This window comes from Saccopteryx bilineata, chromosome 2 (genome assembly GCF_036850765.1).
Source record: "Saccopteryx bilineata isolate mSacBil1 chromosome 2, mSacBil1_pri_phased_curated, whole genome shotgun sequence".
Taxonomy (NCBI): Eukaryota; Metazoa; Chordata; class Mammalia; order Chiroptera; family Emballonuridae; genus Saccopteryx; species Saccopteryx bilineata.
In genome coordinates this window covers 257,056,639-257,075,232 of record NC_089491.1, presented here as the reverse complement: position 1 = coordinate 257,075,232, position 18,594 = coordinate 257,056,639, and the positions used below count along the sequence as shown (strand labels likewise).

The 18,594-nt window shown below is 54.6% G+C and overlaps 1 protein-coding gene across 3 annotated transcripts; it reads left to right on the top strand.

Moving 5' to 3' along the window:
- The first annotated feature begins 36 nt into the window (after positions 1-36).
- CCDC157 (coiled-coil domain containing 157) lies at positions 37-18,585 on the top strand. Of its 3 annotated transcripts, XM_066260159.1 has the most exons (12): positions 65-137; positions 3,943-4,100; positions 6,748-7,006; positions 9,885-10,056; positions 10,802-11,447; positions 12,150-12,227; positions 12,644-12,825; positions 14,123-14,299; positions 14,449-14,617; positions 16,038-16,177; positions 16,570-16,664; positions 16,753-18,585. In XM_066260159.1, exons 3-12 carry the CDS (start codon positions 6,759-6,761, stop codon positions 17,000-17,002), a joined length of 2,157 nt encoding a protein of 718 aa, XP_066116256.1. In that variant the 5' UTR covers positions 65-137; positions 3,943-4,100; positions 6,748-6,758; the 3' UTR covers positions 17,003-18,585. The 3 variants fall into 3 exon arrangements, with proteins under 3 accessions (XP_066116257.1, XP_066116255.1, XP_066116256.1); XM_066260160.1 differs by lacking the exon at positions 3,943-4,100 and having other exon boundaries at positions 37-137; positions 16,573-16,664; XM_066260158.1 differs by lacking the exon at positions 3,943-4,100 and having other exon boundaries at positions 37-137.
- Positions 18,586-18,594: the final 9 nt, after the last annotated feature.

The window sequence follows — 18,594 nt, the reverse complement described above, 5'->3', positions numbered from 1 at the left end:
CCTGACGCCGTTGCCATGGCAGCGGTCGGGCGCTGGGTTAGGGTTTGTAGGCCTTTCCGGGAGCTGCAGGCGAGCCGGGGGCGGTTCCACGAGCCGCCGACAAGACACAGTGGGTGAGGCTGCAACACCAGAGACTGGTAAGTAGTTCTGCATCACCCGCGACGCCCCCTGCATGCACTCCACGGCCCTGGTCTCCCTCTCCTTTACTCCACAGACCTGGTCCTTATTTTCTCCAATCCCGCCTTCCAAGGCCCCAGCCCCCTCCCATTGGCCTCAAACTTGAGAGTTCCCTCCCTGGGCCGCCTCTTCTAAGCCCTAAAACTTGACTCCCTTTACTCTCTTTCGCTTCAGGTCCACCTCCTTCGGATCCCCTTTCGGGGTCCCAAGCTCTAATTACCACTGGACCCTTTCCTGTGGGCCTGCCTTTTCTATTGATTTTAGAGAGAGAAACATTGATTTGTTGTTCCCTTATTTATGCATCCATTGTTTGCTTCTTGTCTGTGCCCTGACCAGGAATGGAACCTGCAACTTTGGCATATCAGAGGATGAGCTAACCGGCCAGGGTTAGGGGCTGGCTCTGTAGGCTCCACTCCTCAGTCCCACAGGTGCCCCCTGCAGGCCACTGTCCTGTTTCCCTGGGGAATCCTGCCCTTTTCATTTCCACTCCTGATATCCTCTCCTCCCTGTTCTGTCTCCTCTCCTTCCCAGCTCCTCAATGCGGGGCGGTTCTGGGCTCTTGCCTGGAGTTCAGTTTCCTCATGTGTGTGATGGGCTGTGATAGGAAGAGATGCTTTCCCAAATCTCCTCCCTGGTTGTCTCACACACCCCATAACTAGTTTATGTCGTTGTTATTAATGTAGGATAATAACAATAGCTAGGACTTATTGAACATTTACCATGAGCCAGATTCTGTGTCAAATACCACAAGCATATTACGTCATTTATTTCTTATAGCAGCTTATTTGCAAATGCGGACAGTGAAGTTCAGAGTTGGTGGAGTGGGAACCCACCAACTTCTTATTCCTCTACCAGTGCAGTTACTTATTCATTTGTCTTCACTCAGGTTCTTCGGTGTCCCCAGGGATCCAGGCAATTAGCAGTCCCTAATCGGAGACTAACAACTGCCATGTACACGGTTTTAGAGTTTCAAAAGTGTATTTTTATGGTGGTGACCTTGAATCTCAGTGGGCATCCTGGTCAGGAGATAGGCATAATCTTTACCAGAGGAGTAAAATCCTAGGACTCAGAGAGGGAAGGGGCCTGAATGCTGAACAGGAGTGGACAAAAGGCTCCCTCTTCAGTGTGAGTCAGAAATCTACCTTGAGCTCGAGAAAATCGAGGAAAGGTAGTTAGCTGTCCCTCCTACCTCAGGGCAGTGTTGGCTCAGTTAGTGCTATCACTTGTGTGAACTTAGGAACCTTGCAGGGCCGGCAGCTTCATGTTGAGGACTCCACTCAATATTCGGGAATTAGAAAGCCTGTGTCAAATGCTCCTTCACTTGACACATACCTAAGTGGTTTGCATATCATACTGATATCTGCAAATCTCCAATGTTAGAAGAATGAACACAGGTAAACTTGGCTGGTTTTCAACTTTGGTTCTGTTTTCCTCTTGCATATTCTTGTTATTTCTGCTGCTTATCAGAACCGGAATCTGACAGGAGTTAGTATCTCAGATGGCCCCAGATGGCAGCTCTAATTATTTGAGGGTGAATAGGTCAGTATTTCTTGCTGTCTTAACAAGCAAGCTCGTGAATTCCAGGGCCTCCTCACAGAGCGGGGTTTCTTGCTTTATTTATTTCCATCCTCCCTTTCCAGGAAGGGAACCCAGGATGTCAGTCTTTTTTTTTTTCTGTTTGTCTCTGCCTCATTCTTTGGAGACAAAATCTCATGGGTGGCAATATCTCATGAGGGTTGGTCACCAAGGCAGCAGATGTATGCGGCATGTGGGCCTGTGTATGTTTGTGACAGTTGTGGGTGGATACTCTTTTCCCTGTAAGAGGGACTGACAAAGTGGACACACCTAAGACTTGCCCCATGCAGAGACCCTCAGACATAGATGGTAGTTCCTGGCAAATGGAGCTTTGCCTTGTGCCCTGCTCTTCCTTATTCTTGACACTGTGCCCAACATATATTAGGTACTCAGTCATGGTTTGCTGAATAAACATATAGGATCTGACCCTCTACACCTGCACTTCCAATATGGTAGCCACCGGTCCGTGTAATGGTACCTTTGAAAACGGTAGCTGGTCGCTATTGAGATGTATTGTAAGCATTAAATGGATGCAGATTTGGGGACTTAATGCAAAAAAAAAAAGAGGGAAACTGTAAAAATATCTTAATAATTTTATATTAGGCACTTTCTCCTGGGAGCATGCCTGCGCCTTTTCTTTCCCCCTCCCCTTCTTCTTCCCCCACAAGTATATATCTTCTAAACTCTAAGGGTCCCTGAGACTTGTAACCAAAGGAGCAGTGGGCAGTGGCAGCTTGTCCCGGGCGAACCCCCTGAACCTGTCTCCAAGGCCCCCTTGTCTCTGACTTCCCTGTGAGCCAGAGCAGCCCTGTCCAGGCTCTCCTGTTGCTTCTTCTACTCTAGGCCCTTCCTTGTTTCACTGTCCCCAGCTTTAATAAACTTACTCTCAAATTAAAAAACAAAATCAAGAAATTTATATTAATTTCATGTTTAAGTGATAATATTTGGGGCATATTGGTTTAAATATATTATTAAAATTCATTTACCTCTTTTTACTCTTTAAAAAATTTTTACTTACTGATTTTAGAGAGGGAGGAAAGGAGAGAGAGAGAGAGAGAGAAACATTGACTTGTTCCACTTATTTATGCATTCATTGGTTGATTTTTTATTTTTGTATTTTTCTGAAGTGAAAAGCTGGGAGGCAAAGACAGACTCCCACATGTGCCCAACCAGGATCCACCCGGCACGCCCACCAGGGGGTGATGCTCTGCCCATCTGGGGCGTCGCTCTGTTGCAACCAGAGCCATTCTAGCACCTGAGGCAGAGGCCATGGAGCCGTCCTCAGCACCCAGGCCAACTTTGCTCTAATGGAGCCTTGGCTGCAGGAGGGTAAGAAAGAGATAGAGAGAAAGGAGAAGGGAAAGGGTGGAGAAGCAGATGGGCACTTCTCCTGTGTGCCCTGGCCAGGAATCAAAGTCACGACTTCCACATGGTGGGCCGACATTCTACCACTAAGCCAACTGGCCAGGGCTGTTCATTGGTTGATTCTTGTATGTGCCCTGACTGGGGATCAATCCCACAACCTTGGTGTATGGGACAATGCTCTATTCTACTGAGCTATCGGGTCAGGACTTCTTCTTTTTTTTTTTTATTCATTTTAGAGAGGAGAGGGAGAGAGAGAGAGAGGAGAGACAGAGGGGGGGGGAGCTGGAAGCATCAACTCCCATATGTGCCTTGACCAGGCAAGCCCAGGGTTTCGGACGGCGACCTCAGCATTTCCAGGTCGACGCTTTATCCACTGCGCCACCACAGGTCAGGCCCAGGACTTCTTTTTACTCTTTAATGTGGCTAGTAGAAAATTGAAGATCCCATATGTGGCTGACATTTTTTTTCTTTGCACAATGCTACTATGGAATCAGCTTGACCTGAGGACAGAGCAGAGATGTTGAGAATCCCAGCTCCCTGAGTGACCTTAGGCTAACCCTTACTTTCCAGAGCCTCAGTTTTCCCATCTGTATAAGAAAGCAGACATGGAAAGTGGCACACAGTAGATCCTGTGATCAGAGATAGCACTGGTGAAGCATGCTGTCTACGCTTAGGCTCGAGACAGGTGACCCCACCTGCCATTTCCCTCACTTTACTCTTCCAGCCTAAATACCTTCCCCTTCTTCTGGGATAGTCTTCTCTATGCCTCCTAGGAAACTCTCCCTGAGTGCCCAGTCATGCACTCTCACCTTCATTCATTCCCAGGGACAGAAGAGCTGCTTGGGCCAGCCCTGCACTGGAGACAGGAAATCAGGCACCTGGATGAGCCTCTGACCCTGAGCCCCACAGCCTACAGGCTAGTCTGAGACTTGGGCAGACACCTGTGCAGACATCCATCTTCATAGGCAGGCACCCACGCAGAGGTGAGAACAGGGCATAATCCTCTGTGAAGCTGAAGACTTGGCCCCCAGAAACTACCCTTTGATGCTTCTGGGCTTTCTAACACCTGTGGGAACAGGCTGTCTGTCAGGCCCCTTGGCCCAGGTGGCCAGGTCATATACCAGTGAACTCAAAAAACAGTCCATGTGCTCCCAGGTAGAGAGACTGTCACCCACAAATAATTACTCAAATAATGATCCAGTGCCAGTGTGGTGTGTGCTGAGCTGGAAAAGAACAGGATGTTCTGAGAATGTGTAATGAGGGGACTTCACCTAGCCTAGGGACCTGAGGGAGGTGTCTTATCTAGAGGAGGGATGAGGCACTGAAGTTGGAGCATATCACCCGGGGCTGGAGCCTGGAGGCCGGGGCAGTGTTCCAGTCTTTTATGCTATAGAAAGCCACTCAGGGCCCTGGGCAGAGGGGGTTGGGAGATAAGTGGGAGTTGCCTTTTTAAATGACCACTCTGGCTGCCATATACCCATTGGGCAAGGTGGTTGGTGCTGGGCAGAGGGAAGAAGGAGATGGAGTGTGGAGCAGTGTTGATGGACAGAAGTGGTGGGTTCTCAGTGTGGTCTGGACACAGGACTGGCAGCATTCTGTGCTTGGATGTAGGGTTAAAGGAAGGGGACTTGAGGAAGTGCCCAGGTGCATTCAGTGGGGATGCCATTTTCTTTTTTTTCCTTTTTTTCTTTATTCATTTTTAGAGAGGAGAGAGAGAGGGAGAGAGAGAGAGACAGAGAGAGAGAGAAGGGGGGAGGAGCTGGAAGCATCAACTCCCATATGTGCCTTGACCAGGCAAGCCCAGGGTTTCAAACCAGCGACCTCAGCATTTCCAGGCCGACGCGTTATCCACTGCGCCACCACAGGTCAGGCGGGGATGCCATTTTCTGAGATGAGGAAGGTGGAAGTAGGTTGGAGAAAGAGAGGTTTCCCAGCCAAACCTGGACTTGGTGGGGGCCAGAGGGGCCAAGGCCTACATACTGCCCAAGCAGTGCCTACACTGCAGGGAGGGGCTGTGATACAAGGAAGCACTTTCTGCTGCTGACCAACCTGCAAAGGACAAGTGGGGCCCTGCTACGGGGTAAGAAGGGATCAGGGCTCAGCATTCACAAGGCAGCGCAGCTCTAAACAGAGTGCTGGCTTTGACACCAGCTGTTGGAGGCATGCGATGAGCCACAGGGGGCCAAGTGTCGCTGCTTCAGCTTCTGAACAATTCATCCAAATCACTGTCTTCAGAAGTCCATAGACTCTGAAGATGTACAAGAAGCATTCTGTGTGGGCTGCAGAGACAAAGGGGAAATATAGAAGGCAGACAGTGGCTCCAGACAAAGATGGTCCTTGCTGTTGTTACTGTTAATAATATAATCACAATAGTAATATATAGTTACTATACTGGAGAACTTGTATTGGTGTCTTACTCTGAACTAAGCAATTTACTTGTAGATGCTTGTGTCAACATATAATGGGCTCCCTGTCTCCAGAGTGGTTAGAGTAGGTATCATACAGATTTTCAGGTTTTCTTCTCTTACACCTTATGAATTGTTTTCGTTCCCTAATCAATGTATTTTAAAAGTCCTTTGTGGATTCTTTTTTTTTCTCCATTCAGTTACTTAGTCATTCACTTGCCAGTGAACATCTAAATGGGCCAGCCCCCAGGCCGGCCACATTAGGCATACTACCACATTAGGCATACTACCACATTAGGCATACTACCACATTAGGCATACTACAGTGACTCAGGTGGGCTGAGGACTGGCCTGGAGAGGGGAGGCCATTGTAGCAAAGGGCTGAAATGCGGGAAGCCCAGAGGGATTTTCTGACCCAGCCTGGAGGGTGCTCAGGGAAGGCTTCCTGTAGGAGATGATATCCAGGGACCCAGAAGGATGAGAGGAGTTAGCCAGCTGATGGGAATTGGGTGGGGAAGCACAATTCAGATGCAGGGGACAGGTGGGTGAAGATGCAGAGATGAGTGCGTGTTCATTAGCTGCCCCATACCTACCTGATGGTCGTTGGAGTGGAGAGTGTGAGGGAGCGAGGGGGCGACTAGGGAGGTAAGGATGAGGAGCATAGCCAAAGGAGGCCTTTCTCCCAGGGGCCACAGGGAGTCCTGTGGGTTTGTTGGCCAGTGTGAACTGATCAGATATGGTTTGGCCCAGATTTATGGAGCTGAAGTGGATCAGATTGGAGCAGGCATCTCCTTTGGAGATGACAGTGGCTTGGTGTGGCCCAGCACTCATTTGTTATGCTGGAGCTACAACTGTCTTTTAATGGTCAGTTGTCTGTTCAGTGGTTCTTTCTGGAAGGGAAGGGTGGTAGGTACGTTTTCATCCATATCTGTATCTGCCCAGCATTTAGCAGGGGCCTGGCATACACAGGCCCTCAGCGGTACTTATCGAACAACAGACTTGGCGGAGTAGGTGTGGGGTAAGGTGGGCGAGAGAGAGGCTGACAGGCTCACCCACAACCAGCTTCCAAAGGGTCTGGTAATCTGGGGTTGGTAAACAGACTTCTCCCCAGGATCTAAGACAGACTTGGGCCTGGGAGCATCCAGGCAGATAGAGGTATTAGGAAGGTTCCTCTAGCAGCAGCCACATGGCTCTGGCTAATGGGGTTCCTCTCTGCCCACTCCAGGAGCCGTGAGGATGGCTCACCTGCTGGGCAGCCAGGCCTGCATGGACAGCCTGCGCAAGGACCTCACTGACCTGCAGGGTACCATTGTAGACGTCTTTTCCCGTGCTGGACCCGTGTGCTTTCCCTCCTGGAAGTTTCCTGACCGTGTGGCCTGTGATCTGGACATGGTGGCCCTGCTACAGCACTATGACCACGTGCCAGGTGACCCCGAGTTCACACAGCTGTCTCATGCTGTGCTGTTGGAGCTGGTCATTGACAGGTGAGGGCCTTGACCAACCTGTTATTCTTGGGACGCTGACACCTGCCCCCTAAACCAGTAGGAGCCATGGGATCCCCTTCCAACAGCGGTGATGACGTTGGTAGCAAGTACTGTTGGGGTTCTGGTCAGCTCAGGGCTCTCACAGTGACTCACCTGTGTTGTGTGCTGTGCTGTGCTATCCCATCCTGTCTACCCTCAGGGAGTTGCTGGTTGCCCTGTTGGTCTCTGTGGCACCCCACTGTGACCACTGCCTCTCTGGCTGCTGCCAGCTGGCTCCTCATGGTTTCTGTGTGTTGGGGACACCCCAGCTGCTGTTCATAGTTTCTGTCTAGCGTCTTGTGGGCTGTTTCATGAGGCCAGACATGGGATGTGTTTTTCCAAATCCTGGCCCTGTTGGGAAGAGATCAGTTGATTCCCCCACACCCCCATCACTCCTATGCTATTATTAACTTTAACATGGTCATTAGCTTTTCATATCCTGGGGACCCCAACCCAGTTTCCCCGTGCTCCAAAACTTTACACTCTAATGAAGTCATGAGGGCCCAACAAACAGGGACCTCAGCAGCCTGGGGGTTACCTGCCTGGGGACAAAGAAGCCAGAGTAACCTCAGAGGCTGGAGGAGCCCTTGCACCATTTGGAACCTGTGAGGGGCTGGGCGTTTTAGCACAGACTACACCTTCCTTCCTTCATGGCTTGCACAAGCTTTGCCCTCTTTTAGGAACACCCTGTCTTCCTTTTACTGTTCTGGTCCAACCCTACTCATCCATCCAGGTTCAGTTTATGTATTCCCCTCCCGTGAAGCTGTTGCTCACATGTCTTCTGACCCCTTGCCTCATCCCTCTGCCCTCTCTAATTTGAACTCTGAAGTTAGGACAAAGACCTAGCTCTCTACTCCAAGTCTCCATTGTCATGGAAACAGCTTGTCCTTCAGAAGCCCCTGAATGCAGTCAGGAAAATGCAAGGCACCCCTGCCCTGCATGCTCACCCTGAGGGTCTGGACAAGCTTCTCCCGTCCTGGGGCTCAGCTCTGTCCTCTGTAAAGGTGGAGGCTTTGAGCCATGTGATATAAGGCTCACCCCACACTGTCTGAGCACTCAGGACACAGTTGAGGCAAGGGCCAGCCTCCCAGAGCATCCTCCTGGTGCATCCTTCCAGACCATCCTCCCGGACTGTCCTCCCGGGGCATCCTCCCAGACCATCCTCCCGGACCATCATTCCAGTGCATCCTCCCAGACCATCATTCCAGTGCATCCTCCCGGGGCATTCTCCCAGACCATCCTCCCAGGGCATCCTCCCAGACCATCCTCCCGGGGCATCCTCCCAGACCATCCTCCCAGACCATCCTCCCAGGGCATCCTCCCGGACCGTCCTCCCAGGGCATCCTCCCAGACCATCCTCCCGGACCGTCCTCCTGGGGCATCCTCCCAGACCATCCTCCTGGGGCATCCTCCCAGGGCATCCTCCCAGACCATCCTCCCAGGGCATCCTCCCGGACCGTCCTCCCGGGGCATCCTCCCAGGGCATCCTCCCAGACCATCCTCCCAGGGCATCCTCCCGGACCGTCCTCCCGGGGCATCCTCCCAGACCATCCTCCCAGACCATCCTCCCAGACCATCCTCCCAGGGCATCCTCCCGGACCGTCCTCCCGGGGCATCCTCCCAGACCATCCTCCCGGACCGTCCTCCCGGGGCATCCTCCCAGACCATCCTCCCGGGGCATCCTCCCGGACCGTCCTCCTGGGGCATCCTCCCGGACCATCCTCCCGGACCATCATTCCAGTGCATCCTCCCAGACCATCCTCCCGGACCATCATTCCAGTGCATCCTCCCAGACCATCCTCCCGGACCATCCTCCTGGGGCATCCTCCCAGACCATCCTCCCGGGGCATCCTCCCGGGGCATCCTCCCGGATCGTCCTCCCGGGGCATCCTCCCAGACCATCCTCCCGGACCGTCCTCCCGGGGCATCCTCCCGGGGCATCCTCCCAGACCATCCTCCCGGGGCATCCTCCCAGACCATCCTCCCGGACCATCCTCCCAGGGCATCCTCCCGGACCATCCTCCCGGGGCATCCTCCCAGACCATCCTCCCGGGGCATCCTGGGGCATCCTCCCGGGGCATCCTCCCGGACCATCCTCCCGGGGCATCCTCCCGGACCATCCTCCCGGGGCATCCTCCCGGGGCATCCTCCCGGACCATCCTCCCGGGGCATCCTCCCAGGGCATCCTCCCGGACCATCCTCCCGGGGCATCCTCCCGGGGCATCCTCCCGGGGCATCCTCCCAGACCATCCTCCCGGGGCATCCTCCCAGACCATCCTCCCGGGGCATCCTCCCGGACCATCCTCCCGGGGCATCCTCCCGGACCATCCTCCCGGGGCATCCTCCTAGACCAGCGGTTCTCAACCTGTGGGTCACGACCCCGGCGGGGGTCGAACGACCAAAACACAGGGGTGGCCTAAAGCCATCGGAAAATACATATTTATTATACATTTTTAAATAAAATATGTATTTCTGATGGCTTTAGGCGACCCCTGTGTTTTGGTCGTTCGACCCCCGCCGGGGTCGCGACCCACAGGTTGAGAACCGCTGTCCTAGACCATCCTCCCAAAGCAACAACAGTGGGAACTGCCAGGCAGAAGTGCTGCCACACAGAAGACCCAAAAGAGGCCCTCAAGCTTAGCCCTCAGGGAGAAAGGCTTCCCAGAAGAAGTGGCTCTTGGGTTGGGTTTGAAGCTGGCCTGGCAGAGCGTATTCTAAGGCGCTCCATGTCTTTGATGCCTGGGCCTGTTCCTCAGGGCCAGAGGCTGCCGACTCTGTGGCATGAAGGCACGTGGGCACTGGGCTCTGCCCTCGCTGACCCTGCTGTCTCTGCCCACAGGCTCCTGCTGCTGCTTCAGAGCTGTGCGGGCTACTTGGAGAACCTCAGTTCAGAGCAGACGGTGCCTCCTGCCCGGGCTGTGGGGCCCTGCATGTCTGTGGGGCTCACGGTGAGGCACTTTTGGAACAGCGTGCTGGAGCTGGTCATGTTCTACCAGCAGACACACCCCCAGGTGGGTCAGTTACCCCCATTTCCCAGCCGTGGTTACCCTCACACCAGTTCTTCCCGCCCCACCTAGCACACCCACTGCTGGCTCCACACCTCCTAGAGGAGAGTGTCAACTCGAGCCTCCCAGTCAAGGCCTGTGTTACAGCGCAGTTCACCAGGGACATGTCAGGGCTACCGGGCTCTGCTGCTTACACTGTGGGATTTTGGAAAAATCTTACCTCCTTTGAACCTCAGTTTGTTCACCAGTACAATGGGAGTAATGACTGTCCCTACCTCTCAGGGCATTGTTGGGTAATAGTGTTGATATGAGCGCCATTTGTTAAAGGTTATTCTATAAGCCTTACAACCACCCTGTGGGAAGGACCACGTCACCATGATGGGGAGGAAACTAAAACTAGGAGTGACTAGGGTGACATGAGAGTCAAGTCCACTGAGAAAGCCCAGAACCCAGCAGCTGGGTCTGTCAGTGTTACTCTCCTAGTACCATATGTGTGACTGCACTGAGCCTGGGGGGTGGGGAGTGGCAGAGAGAAGGTCTGGGTTTAGTAGCTTGAGACAGTGGAAAGACAGTAGCTTGAGACAGTGAAAAAAAAAAGACCCTGTTTTTCACCCTCTTTTAGTCACATTGGTATTTGGTAACATCTGAGGGTCTGAGCATCAGGAGAGGCTGTCACTGAAATCCCCAGGGAAGTGGACACTTCCCAAGCCTGTCTCTCTCACCTGCTTTTACTTTCTTTTCCTGAGCACAGAAAAGGGCAACCCAAAGGGAGACCCCCACCTGCAAGCCCACGGCCAGGTGCGAGCCAGCCAGGAGCCCTCAATTTGTGACTGCCAAGTTCATCAAGCCTCCCTCCCCAATTCCAGGCCTGCCCCAGACCTGCCAAGAACTGGGCAGCCTCCCCGTCAGAGTCTCCTTGCAGTCTTCAGCCAGGACCACTGAGAACACAAAGAGCGTCCACTCTCAGACTGTGGAGACCGCCCTGGTGCCCTGTGATGCATGCACCAGCGTCCAGGGCAGCCTGCAGGAGGTGGGCAGGGTGGTCATCAGCTTGTGTCGGAGCCAGAACTTGCCCTCGTCCTTAGGCCAGTTCCAGCAACTGGTGCAGGACACCATGGGGCTCAGACCACTGCCAGCTGCCACTGTGGGCCGCTGGGCAACAGAGCAGAACAAGGACCTGACCCGCCTCAGTAAGCATGTGGGGGCCCTCACGCAGCTTGTTGGGCCCCTCAGGGCCCAGTTGGAGGAGGCCAAGGGGCAGAAGGATGGACTGAGGAAGCAGGTGGGCGAGCTGGAGCAGGCACTGCAGCAGGAGCAGAGGGAGCGGCGGCGGCAGGCAGATGAGGCCCAGCAGTGTCAGGCCAAGTGGGAGCAAGAGAAACAGCAACTGCTTGCAGGTCTGTGCCCCGGAGGCTGGACCCTTGGTGCGTGGGGCTCTGCTACAGGACTTAGGGTGGGCTGTCCTGGAAGCAGCCCCTGTGACAGGACTGTTGTACAAGTAGTTGGTGTGGAAGAACCCTGGCTGGGGAGTGGGCCAGAGGTGCAGGGAAGGGAAGGCAAACAGCAGGGTGCACTCATCAAGCCAGTTACACCTCGGGCAACTGGAGCTCAGTCTCACTGGGAACACTAAAGCCAGTGTAAAACATGTGCCTCAGAGTTACCCCCTTGGGCGAGGGGCGAGGCATTCTCCTACTCACCCTTGATGGCCACCAAAGGTGACTCTGGGGGGAGTCACTCCCCTGGCATCTCCAGCCAGCAGAGTGGCCTCTTTGGCTTTGGCAAAAGCCATTAGGCAAAGAGATACAGCCCCTGGCACCAGAAGTCAGCTGGTGGCCACTAATGTCAGGCCAGGGGGATGTAGGCAAGTCACTGATCTTTCTGAGGAGGACACTGAGGTCCAGAGGGACATGGCAGCCAGCCAATAGGAAGCAAGGAAGACAGGGTCCCAGGCTTCCTGGCACCTCCCCAGAGCTCACCCGGAAGCCCAGGTGGCCCCTGCATATAGCGCTGGCCGCCATCACTCTGTAGGGTACACTGGCACGAAGGTCACCAGCCAGGCCCAGGGGAACCTCTGAAGAGACTCTCTCTTGGCTGCATAGAAACAAATGACCTTAAGAGGAAGGTGGCCACCCTGGAGGGGGAGCGGAAGCGGCAGCAGGAGTCCATGCAGGCCATGGGTGAGGAGCCCTGTCACATAATCCCCATCCCACGTGCCCTGTGCTCGGTGGTATAGCAGGACAAGCACCCTTGATCACTGTCCACTCGGCTTCTGGGGTACAGGTAAAGGGAACCACAGAGGGGGGTGGGCCTGAGCGACCACACTGCTGGGTAATGACCTGAACTGGATGCTACCTTCTATTTTCAGAACCCACTTAAGGTGGGGTTCATCAAGCCTCCCTCCCCAATTTTAATGTTAATGGCTGAGGTTAATGATTAGTTCATCAAGCCTCCTTCCACCATTTTGTGGCCAATGACACTGAGGCCCAGAGACGTGCTGTGACACCCCACTCCCATCCTGGATCAGAGGTAGTGCAGGAACTTGCACCCAGGGTTCCCCTGCCCTGTCCCTTCCCACGCCCACTCAATACTGCAGAGACAAAGGCCCAGGAGGAGGCCAAGTACAGGGCGGAGGCCGAGAGGCAGGTGCAGCAGCTGGAGGAGCAGGTGCAGCTGATGGCAGGGCGGCTGGATGGGGCCAGCCAGCAGATCCGCTGGGCCAGCACAGAGCTGGACAAGGAGAAGGCCCGCGTCGACAGCATGGTCCGCCACCAGGAGGTGAGACTGCGGGCCTTACCAGTGCCCTGGGTGCCTGCAACATAGGCTTCAGGAAGAGAGGGCTTGTCTGGTGAGGGGTGGGGGTTTATCTGTGTAAGGCACTTGCTACCCAACACATACCCAGGTTTTGGTTTGACTCTCCTTTATGAAGTATCTGAGCTCTCCCCTGAGCCAGACACTGGGGGAATGGTGACCCAAGGACAAATACAGCCAAATGAGGCCTTGCTCTGAAGGAGTTTCCCACCCAGCAATGGCAAACAGTTGTGCCACCACAATTCTGCCAGATGGCTAAAAGGAGCAAGAAAAGTGCTATAGGGGTCCAGGGAGGGATAGTCACATCTGCTTGTGGAAATCCAGGATGGCTTCTGGGAGGAGGTGGCCTTTGAACTGGATGCCAATGGTTAATGATTAGTTTATCAGCAAGAGGAAGGATATGGAGGACAGAGGGTTCCCTGGGCAATGGGGTGTTGCAGGAATCCCCACTGGGGTAGCTAAGGAAGTGACCGGTCACACTTGTCACCTAGAATAGGGGCAACTTGGGGGCTGTCCTGGCTGGGCTTATCCCTGGGGACTGGGCAGGGAGCTACAATCCCTGGTCAAAGTCCCCAGGGTCAGGCATGGCCCAGGATGGAAGAGCCTTTCAACCCCAAGTGGGTGCTTTTCTCAGTGCCCTGCAAAAACAGTCACAGTCACCATGCAACAGGTAGTTTCTGTGAGCCAGGCACTGGGCTCAGCCTCTACAGCCCTCTCGTTCTTCCTTCTCACCACAACAGTGGGCAGTGGGTACTTTTGTCATTCCCATTTTATGGATGAAAATACTGAGGAAATTGTCCCAGGCCAGTTAGCCAGACCTGGACTCAGGAGTCAGACATGAGCAGGGCTGGTCCTTTTGCTTTGCACGAAGTGGGTGTCAGGAAATGGGGGTTCCAAGTAACATGGACTGAAGACCTAAGGAGAAGGGAAACATTTCCCAGAATTCCTCTCTGAGTGGAGACTATGACCAAAAAGCAATGGGGTGAGGCCAATAGAGTCAGCCAACTTCTTTCCAAGGGGGTAGGGTTTGCAAGCTGGGAGGCCTAGCGCTGACCAGGCTGGGGTGTGTGCTGCCCTCGCCTTCTTCCCTTTGCCCCTTGCCTTTCACTCATTTGCATAGCCTCCCCTTACACAGACTGATGCAACTCCAAAAGGAGGGTTTGGCAGGTAAGGATGTCACAGGTACTGTAACTTCCTTAATCCCTCATGGCTGGGCCTAGCCCCATGGGTCTCATGGCCTCCCTGTGTGCCCATCCTGCCTCAGTCCCTGCAGAGCAAACAGCGCGCCCTGCTACAGCAGCTGGACAGCCTGGACCAGGAGCGTGAGGAGCTTCGGGGCAGTCTGGACGAGGCTGAGGCCCAGCGGGCCCATGTGGAGGAGCAGCTGCAGAGTGTGCAGAACGAGAGGGAGCAGGGACAGTGCCAGCTCCAGGCCCAGCAGGTGGGAGTGGGCAGGGTGAGGGTGAGGAGCCTCCAGCCAGCTGCGTGCTTGCAGGCTTGTCCCATGTTTGGGGAGTACAAGGTGTGGGGTATCCCCATGGGAGCCAGAAGGGGTTCCTCAGGCCAGGTCTGAGCCGCCCTCTGTCACAGGAGCTGCTGCAGAGCCTGCAGGGGGAGAAGCAAGGCCTGGAGCAGGCAATGACGGATCTGCAGCTGACCATGTCGGAGCTGGAACGGGAGCTCGTGGAGCTGCGGGAACGGGAGCGGCTGCTGGTGGCCTTCCCGGACCTGCACAGGCCTATCGAGGCCCAGATCCAAAGTAGGGGCCCAGGGGTGGTGCAGAGGGCATGCAGCAGGACACTGGGCTCTGCAACTCAGGGTGGCTGAGCTGGGACAGCCAGCAGTGTGATCTCTACAGAGCCCCATGACGCAGTAGCTTCATGTGTTACCTACTCTGTATAAATGGGGACATGGAAGCCCAGAGGCAAGGTAACTGCCCAGTCACACAGCCAAATCCAGACACAGGTCTGGCTGCCTTTGTCACCTGTGCACATCACCACAGCACATTCCAGTCCTCACTCAACTTCCCTATGGCCCATCCTAGCATATCCCCAAAGCATACCACGTGGCCTGCTCCAGGGACATACCCCAACTGTTCAGTGTTCTGGACTCTATGGCACAGGAGTGCTGTGGACCTATCTCAACAGAAGACTGATGCCAGGTTACCTGGGTTCTCATCCCAGCCCCTCCAGCCTTCTGAAGCTCTAGGCATGACTAAATTCATAGAGCCGTCAGGAAGATCTATTGCAACTTAACTGGTCATGATAGGTCATCCATCCTGAGTGCTGACTACATGCCAGGTCCTTCTGTTACCTTCTCAGCTGTTCTGCCAGGCGGGTAGCAGCCTCTTTTTACAAACCCAGAGCATAGAGCCCTACTATTAACCCAGACTATTTGAGCCCGAAGGGGGCATCCATCCCCTAAGTGGTGGTAAAGAACATCCTTGTTGAATTCCTGATTCATACCCAGGGGTGGCTGTGTGTATTTTTTTTTTTTTTTTTGTATTTTTTTTTTTTTTCTGAAGCTGGAAACGGGGAGAGACAGCCAGACAGACTCCCGCATGCACCCGACCGGGATCCACCCGGCACGCGGGTGACGCTCTACCCACCAGGGGGCGATGCTCTGCCGAGACCAGAGCCACTCTAGCGCCTGGGGCAGAGGCCAAGGAGCCATCCCCAGCGCCCGGGCCATCTTTGCTCCAATGGAGCCTTGACTGCGGGAGGGGAAGAGAGAGACAGAGAGGAGGGGGGGTGGAGAAGCAAATGGGCGCTTCTCCTATGTGCCCTGGCCGGGAATCGAACCCGGGTCCCCCGCACACCAGGCCGATGCTCTACCGCTGAGCCAACCAGCCAGGGCTGGTGGCTGTGTGAATTGGGCAATTCACTGTCTCTCTGGCCCTCCAAAAACAGGCCTTTTCTATTTGCTAAGTGTTCAGTGAGCCTTAAGTTCCACCTAGCTCTCAAATTCTATAATGCTGTAGTCACCTTTCAGCAGGGATGGGGAGGGAGGACAAGGCCTCAGGAAAGGCAAGATGAGATGTGGAGCCCAGTGCACTGTTCCTGCCCAGATCCACTGTGCCTGCTGGGCCATTGACCCATGCTTGCCCTCTGAGGTCCTGTTGTATTGGACACAAGAGGCAGACCTGGCAGGGTGAGGTGCAAGATAGCCTGTCCCTACAGGCTCCGGAGATGTCACAGACGACATGGAGAGGCAAGTGCAGGCTAATGACATTCGCATCCGGGTCCTGCAGGAGGAGAATGGGCGGCTCCGGTCAATGCTGTGCAAAATTCGGGAGGCAGCCCAGCAGGGGGGCCTCAAGGTGGGCAGCCTGGGTCCTCACCTGAGAGGACTGGCCCTTGGGGACTTGGAGAAGGCCCTGACCCGGTTGAGAACCCACCTCATTGCCTGTGGCTTTAGGCTACACTGTTGTGAAATAGCTTGCACTATATAAGATGTAAGGATGTTACAGTGCCTTCTAGCTCCAAATCCCACCCCAAGCCCTTCACACTTTTATTCCAAGTGCAACCAGGAACTTTTTTAGAAAGCAAACCTTCCCATACTTACTGTGGCTGAGGCGGGCCTGGGAGGCTTCCCAAACCCTGCCCCTCAGAGGAAGGGGCCGTGGGTAAGGTTTGAGCCTCCCTCACCCTCTCTGGCTATGCCAACCTCTCTGAACTGTGGGAAGGGGATTCCTGAGTTTGGCTTTCATAGCAGGTGATTCCACAAGACCAGCTCTGGGGCCATTCCAGCCTGGGAATCCAGGGAGCTGCACCTCCAGTCCAGGCTCATCAGAGAGCGTCCCCAGGGTAAGTGAGGCTTTGCTACAGGTGAGGCAGATGGGATGGGTTGGTCCCTCTTGCTCACAGGGACTCTTGCCATCTGGTCCTCCCTCAGGCCTCTGGGCAGGCAGCACCCACTTTGCAGCAAGACGGCCAATACAGGCAGGACCCTGCTGGGCCAGCCCCGGGCATCCCCACCTCAACAGTCCTATGGCCAGCCAGGCAAGTCCTCCCTGGAGGATGTGACTCACATGACCAGCTGTGCCCAGAACCCAATCCAGGTGCTGGCCAGGCTGAGGAGAAGACTATCACCAAGCCAGGGTCAGGCCAACCCTGCACACCGGCCCCAGGAACGGCCCAAGTAGCCTGCAGTAGGGTGGGGCTGGAGGGCAGGTGGCAGGTAACCTACCCCATGTAATAAAGCCCTGGCCATCTACCTGTAGCGACCTTGGCCTCACAGCACTGTCTGAGCTGGAGCAGAGTCCCCCTTCCCCATCCGAGCAGGGGCCACTGACCCCCCAGCCCCTGCAGGTGATCACCAGCAGAGGCCTAGCACACTGGATTCTCAGTAAACAGGAGATCCTGATGGGCAGTGAGAGAAGACGGCATACCAAGGGCAGAAAGAAGCTTCTAGCATCTGGGCCAGGTAAAAGGTACTTCAATCCCCATAGCAAGGGCCAAAGGGTAGCATGGACTTAGTGACCCCCTCCAACAAAGGGCAGGGGCCATGTAGGGGGTGTGCGGGGGAAGGGGAGAAGCTTGATTGAGGTGGGCCCAAGCTTCTATGGCAAGAAAGGAGTGTGAGACTGGGGACCCCGCTCTGGGCAGAGGGCAATGACACCTTCCCAGCCCCAGTTCTGAACTTGGGGCCTCCCATCCTGGCTCTGAACCTGGGGATGGTGATATTAAGGACCCAAGTCAGCCCTCCTTTCTCTGAGGAACTCCTTACCTTCAGGAAATGTAAGTCAAAGGGTTTCTCTAGATCCAGGAGGTTGGATACCCAGGAGGCCACTGAAAGCAGGGCAGGGCCTCACTCAACCCGAGGACACAGCCATCCCTGGCTCTCCCAGTCCTAACTCCTGGGGGGCCCAGGCAATGATGCCACCAGCTACACCAGGCCCGTCACATTCCAGTTATTCTCATGAAGCCTCCAGCCTGCCCTGAGTCACTATGTCTCTGAGGGACAGGCCCTGAGACCTTCTGAGGACTTCTCAGAGTGGGTGCTCCCAGCTTCCTATGACATTTTTCCCTTGGAGAGAAGGCCAGCAGGTAGAGCACCTCAGTTTACAGAGAAGGGTCAAAAGGGGTGTGTGTGTAGCTGAACCGGCATGGCCAGGGTCTGTCCAACTCTTGCTTATGTGGAGCCCAGGGGTTCCCGAGGGAAGCTGGGATGACCTGGCCCTACCCCTCATAGGTGAGAGCCAACCTGAGGCTGGGGGCTTCCTAAGGGCAAGAAGCCCAAGTCCAGATGCAGGGAAGGCCCCCACCATAGTTCAGTTCCCTTCTGCATCTATTTATTAGTTCACAGTTCTATAGTTCAGAAGTCTGGCCCCTGTGTGGCTGGATTCTCTGTTCAGGGTCTTAGAAGGCCAAAATCAGAGTATCTTCCAGGTTGCATTCTATTCCAGCATTCTGGGAAAGCATCCAGGCTCATTCTGGTCCTTGGCAGAATTCTGATCTTGCAGCAGTAGGACTGAGGTCTGTCTTCTTGCTGGCTGTCAGCTGCACTGCTCAGCTCTTAGAGGCCTTCCTTGCCACGTGGTTCCCTCCATCTTATAGTCAGCAAGTTTCTCATGTGGTTAGGTTAGGCCCACTTGGATACTTTGCCTCTCAAGGTCCACTGTGCCATATAACATAATCTAATCGTGGGAGTCAGACCCATTAGTCATAGTTCCAGAATTATCCAAGGCATGTTCACGGGGGCTGGGGAAAGTCTTGGGGGCTGTCTTATAATCCA